This window comes from Arvicanthis niloticus, chromosome 8 (assembly GCF_011762505.2).
Source record: "Arvicanthis niloticus isolate mArvNil1 chromosome 8, mArvNil1.pat.X, whole genome shotgun sequence".
NCBI lineage: Eukaryota > Metazoa > Chordata > Mammalia > Rodentia > Muridae > Arvicanthis > Arvicanthis niloticus.
In genome coordinates, this window is record NC_047665.1 from 39,062,153 (window position 1) to 39,067,711 (window position 5,559).

Genomic DNA, 5,559 nt, shown 5'->3' on the forward strand with positions numbered 1-5,559 from the left:
TTACAATTCATTAACAAAACTATTCTGTGTTAGCTCAGTGTGGGCTTGAGAGATGAATAAGTACAAGATGACAAAGAGGATCTGAGAAGGGAAGCATCTGATGTTCGATACCATGGCTTGTAAATGAAGGATGCTGTCCATTGTTAGGATGTGCTCATGAGAAAAGGTGTAGAGATGAAGAATATAAAATAGAATCTTCTGTGAAGGCAGTAAAGACATCAGCATGGTGTTCGTGTTCAATTATTAACATCATCTCCATGTCAGTGGAAGCAAGAATAAAAAGGAAACAGAAAGGTATTTACAAGCAAAGAACTCTGAGCATTTACATAATACACTATTCTGTTCACTATAGAAAACAGAAAACCCACAGGCATGAACTACATCATATTTACGAACTTGGGTTTCTCAAAAGGTTTTATCTAGTTCTGAGCATAAAGATGATTTGGAGTGACTTCATCCAAAGTATAATTTTCTTGTCACTTATTGGACTTGGAGTTTTAGGAAACATCATCTTATTTGTGAGGCATATGTATACTTTCACCATGGATTCTGAGAACAAAAATATAGATGCTATTCTCATCCACTTGGCTTTCGTAAACACAATAATTATTTATTGCATAGGGGTCAGAAACATAGTCACCATTTTTTATATCAGAATCTTCCTAGGTGATGTTGGTTGTAAAACTATAGTTTATCTAGAAAGAGTTGCCCGTGGCCTCTCTATCTGCACCACCTGTCTCCTCAGCGTGGTCCAGGCTGGCACCATCAGTCCCAGGACGACCCTTTGGAGAAAGCTCAAGCCACAGGAAGCATGGCAGGTTCTTGCCTTTCTCCTCCTCTTTTGGATCTTTAATTCCCTGATAAGCTCCAACTTGCTGCACTATATCACAGCAGGCAGTAGCATGAACAGGTCTGAAGTTGGGATGTTTACAGTGTATTGCTATATGTTGCCATCCAGGCACACAGTTAAGTGGCTGTTCCTCTCTCTCATGGCTCTTCGTGATGTAGTTTTCCAGGGTTTGATGGGTTGGAGCAGTGGGTCTATGGCTCTCCATCTGTACAAACATTACAAGCGTGTCCTCTACCTTCATAGCTCCAGGTCTGCAAAAAATTCTAGGCCAGAAATCCAAGCTACCCAGAGGGTTCTCACTCTTATGACCGGTTTCCTTCTCTTTTATTGGGTAGATTTTATTTTCTCCTTCTACACAGGTTCCACAGTGACACATGACTCCACAATACTAAATATTAAAGCATTTTTAGTTCTTAGTTATGCTGGTCTCAGTCCCTTTGTCCTAATTATTAAAGATGTCCATGTTCCTAAGCCCTGTTGTGTCCCCTGAGAAATAAGAACTTCCTTTTCACCACTAGTTCTTTGTGAACAAAAGCTATAAACACTGGTATTTCTGTGTGTTACTATGCTAGTGTATCACAGCAATAAATTGGTTAAGATAATAAATGTTAGGTTTGGGTTATTTTGTTGTTGTTTGGTGGACTTGGGTTTTGTTTTGTGTTTTTGTTCACTTGTTTCTTTTGTTTTGTATTTGGTTGGTTTGTTGTTTTTTAGACAGCTTGTCCTAGATAATTGAAGATTGATTCAAGGTCTAGAAAGTGGTCAGGGATGCTTACATTCCCACCATCCTACCATTCCTATCATGCAGTTTAACTTGCTGCATTCTTCATCAGGAAATGCAGGAGGGCATGCAGTTACCTAGTTAGAATTGTATTTTTATGTATGCTAGAGTTTTAGTCTTGTAAGGATCCATAAGCCTTTCCTCTCATCTTGTTCCTTCTATTGCTCTTCTGTCATCACTGACTCCTCTACTTACTTACATTTACTGTGTCCCAGAGGCTGTTCTAACCCAATGAGCAGGAAAAGAAGTGAAGCAGAAGGATATCAGAAAGCATCCTTTTTTCTGAAGGCTGCTTGCAAAGTAGAGATGACCAGATACAGAAGCTAATTCACTACCCCTAGTAAGTGCTTGGCATTGCAGGGTCCAATATTTAAAGAGCATGTCAGACTAAAACCTGGAAGGCAGCTATAAACACATTCAAGACATCGATGTGTAGTAACAAAATAGATAAGAAAACACAGTTGAGAGTGACAGTTCCTGAGCCCAGTGCTGTGTGAAACTCTCAGGATCGCTGAACCACAGCAGCTGGCTCCCACTGATATTTACACATTAGGGTGTACACAGAACATGTGGCATTTCAAAGTGACTAGACTATACTCCCTTAATATCAGCCATGCTTGGGCTCTACCCTCTCACTGTTGTTCAGGGGTTGACATAAGAACTGCCATGCTTATGACCAAAGAAGGAGCTGCTTGCTGAAGCCCATGCAGTGTGGCCTTGTACCGGAACAGAACCTTGCAAGCCCTAGAACTCCACAGCCTCCAGCCCAGGAAGACAAGAAGGATCCAGAAAGATTTCTGAACCCTCATCCTCCAGGCCTCCTATGCTGCAGGCTTCCCAGAGGCTCCTGTAGGTGTCCTATGTGCTGTTCACCAAAGTTCTCCATCAGCTCACTGCAGCTCCTACCTAAAAAGTGAAAACATCTTAACAGTCACTGATAGAGTATCAAACAGAACCTCTCAGGGGAGCTAAGGCTACAAGGATGCACACACACACAAACAAACACACACACACACACACACACACACACACACCTTCCCTTGTCTTCTCCCTTTTCAAGAGTTGAGATTCTCCTAAGGAATGCATTCAACAGTCATGGTTGTGTGTTTCTCGAATAGTGGTGTCTCTGCTAAATTTTAATAATGTCCAATTAGGTTAAACCCACCTTGGTGAGCAGGGCTGTCTCTGCAAATACCTCTGAGTGATCACACAGGGTATCCAGTCATTCTCATGAGTGGATAGTGGACAAGAATGAGAGCTCCGTGCCTCACCTGGCATTCCTATCCAGAGCTGTTTATTGTCTGTATTTTTCCTGCATGATCAAAATAAAAACTCTATATATTTAACTTTATGTGTACATAGATTTGATAATCACTATGAAATCCCATAGACAAGCTGCATCTGAGAAGAATGAAATAGGGTTAAGCAACAAAATGTTACTCATATCTCCAATGGGTGTGAAAACATGAACAGGTTAAATGTGAGTATCAGACAAAGGAAATGTTATTAAACAAAAAAAAATCATGGAACAAATTTTGTTTGTGGTAATTTACAGTTTTATTCAGCCATGCTGGTGATCAATATGTGTGTCCTTGCTGGTGGGGCTACAGGAATGGTTTGGCAGTTAAGAATACTGGTTGTTCTTGCAGTGGATTGTACATCAGCACCCACGTGATGGTTAACAACCTCATGTAACTCTATTTTTAGAAGTTCCCATACCTTTTCTCCATGTCTCCATGTGCACCAGGCACTCACATGATGCACGTGCATGTGTGTGTGTGTGTGTGTGTGTGTGTGTGTGTGTGTGTACAGGCATAAAACTCATAAAATAAGATTTTAAAAATCTTTAGGCATATCATTCATAAAGTAAGTTTTAAAAACTCTTTAATTTGTTTTTCTTTTGTTTGCTTGTTTTTGGGGTGTCTGGGGCAATTGTTTTGTTTGTTGGGTTAGTTTTCTTTAATTCTGGTTTGGGGTTTGAGGTTTTTCTGTTTCTTTGGTTGGTTTGTTTGGTTCATTCGTTCATTTGTTTATTGTTTGTTGTTGTTGTTGTTGTATGAATGTTAGTCTTTAGGGAGGAGAATTTCAGGTTAGGTCCAACTCAAATATCCCAAGTCTTGTATCTCAAGTACATGATACTTTTAGAAATTGAAAATTTCCCTTCAACTTATGGAGGGCAATCAAGGGCAACTGTAATAGCCGATGATATTTTCAAAGCCTCTTGGACATCCAAGCCAAAAACTCCAAAAGAGATTTTTCATGCATGACACTGGAGCTTTTGCCAGACAGACTATGGCTCTTGAGAAAAACGGGGGCACAACTTCATTGACCTTAATCACATACATATTTGTATGACATGCAATTTTAAGCAAACATAAAAAAATATGATTTCTTATATGTGGTAGTTTGAAAGAAAATGACCCCCATAGGCCTATAGAAAACAACATCATAAGAAGGTATGCTCTTATTAGAGGAAGAGGTCAATGGGGGCAGGCTTTGAAGTCTCAGATCCTCAAACCATTCCAAGTGTGACAATTGCTTCCTCCAGCCTGCAAATTCAGATGTAGAACTCTGAGCCACCATTCCACAACCATGTCTGTTTGCTTGCTCCCATGTTTCCCACCATGATGATAATGGACTAAACCTCTGAACTGTAAGCCAACTCCACTTAAATGTTTTCCTTTATGAAGGTTGCCACAGCCATGGTATCTCTTCACAGCAATAGAAATCCTAATTTAGACATTGTGAATTTTCAAACTTCCTTAGTGTGACTTACTTCTCCTTATTCTTCATGCCATCTACACTGACCTCACTCCATCCAGAATTACACCTCTATTTTCCCAATCAGATCACATATATACTGCTATTTTTCTCTCAAATGCCCTTCTGCCACACCTCCACACATGCCCACAGCCCCTTTTTACATCCTCTGCTTCTGTAGTTATTCTAGGTTATGGATTCACATCTGAAGATTTGGAGCTTGGAACCAGAGTTGAATATTAGGACCCATGGGAACATATGAAAGACAACAAAGGCCCAAAATAAGAGAGTACAAAGAATAATTCTGGGGCCATCACAGGTCATATCTTCTAATTATAACATGAACATGTGGTGAAATAACAATGTGGAAATGTCACCAAGTCAAAGAGATGTAGACCAATGAGGTGATATAGAAGATGAATATGCAAGCACACACACCTTCAGCCACCTGATCGTCTACAAGAGTGGGCAGAATGCTTTTGGAGAAAGAGCCATTGAACAAACTTCTGGGAAAATTAGAAATCCACATGTAAAGAATGCACTGGAGAATATTTCTTGTCTTATGTAAATGACATTTCAAAACGAATCACAGACCTTCATGTGAAACTCCAAATTCTGAGACCACAGGATAAAAATGTAAAGAAAATAATTCAAGATGTAGACATGGACAAATTTACTCTTCACAGAGCACTCCTGTACCAACTCACAAGGGCCATAGCTCAGATCTCTATGCCTCTTTCCCAAGATCTAGCTAAAATCAAAGTATAAAAATATATATGTAAAGAAAAGTCAAACTGGCTGATACTGTGCCATAGCTATCCATACCCAAATACTGCCAGGAGAGACCTGGTCTTCCAGGAGTGCTGACACACCTGTGAGCACAGGTAAGAGTAAGACCACCATTTCTGCTTCAAGGGACTTGCCCATAGTCATCAGGACATACGAATGAAGGAACAGCTGGGAACAGGATCCTTCTGGCTTCTGTCTGTGTCCCAGAGCTGACCCTGTGCCACAGCAATCCATACCCAAATTTCTCTGTGAGAGAACTGGTCTACCAGGAGTGCTAACACACAGGCTTGTAGGATAAACAAGCCTCAGACAGAGATAGCAAGACTAGCTAACACCAGAGATAACCAGATGGCAAAAGGCAAGGGCAAGAACATAAGCA

The 5,559-nt window shown here is 40.4% G+C and overlaps 1 protein-coding gene across 1 annotated transcript; it reads left to right on the forward strand.

The window, feature by feature from the left end:
- The first annotated feature begins 257 nt into the window (after positions 1 to 257).
- LOC117714188 (putative vomeronasal receptor-like protein 4) lies at positions 258 to 1,340 on the forward strand. The gene has a single exon (XM_034510858.1). It carries the CDS (start codon positions 258 to 260, stop codon positions 1,338 to 1,340), a length of 1,083 nt encoding a protein of 360 aa, XP_034366749.1.
- The last annotated feature ends 4,219 nt before the right edge of the window (positions 1,341 to 5,559 follow it).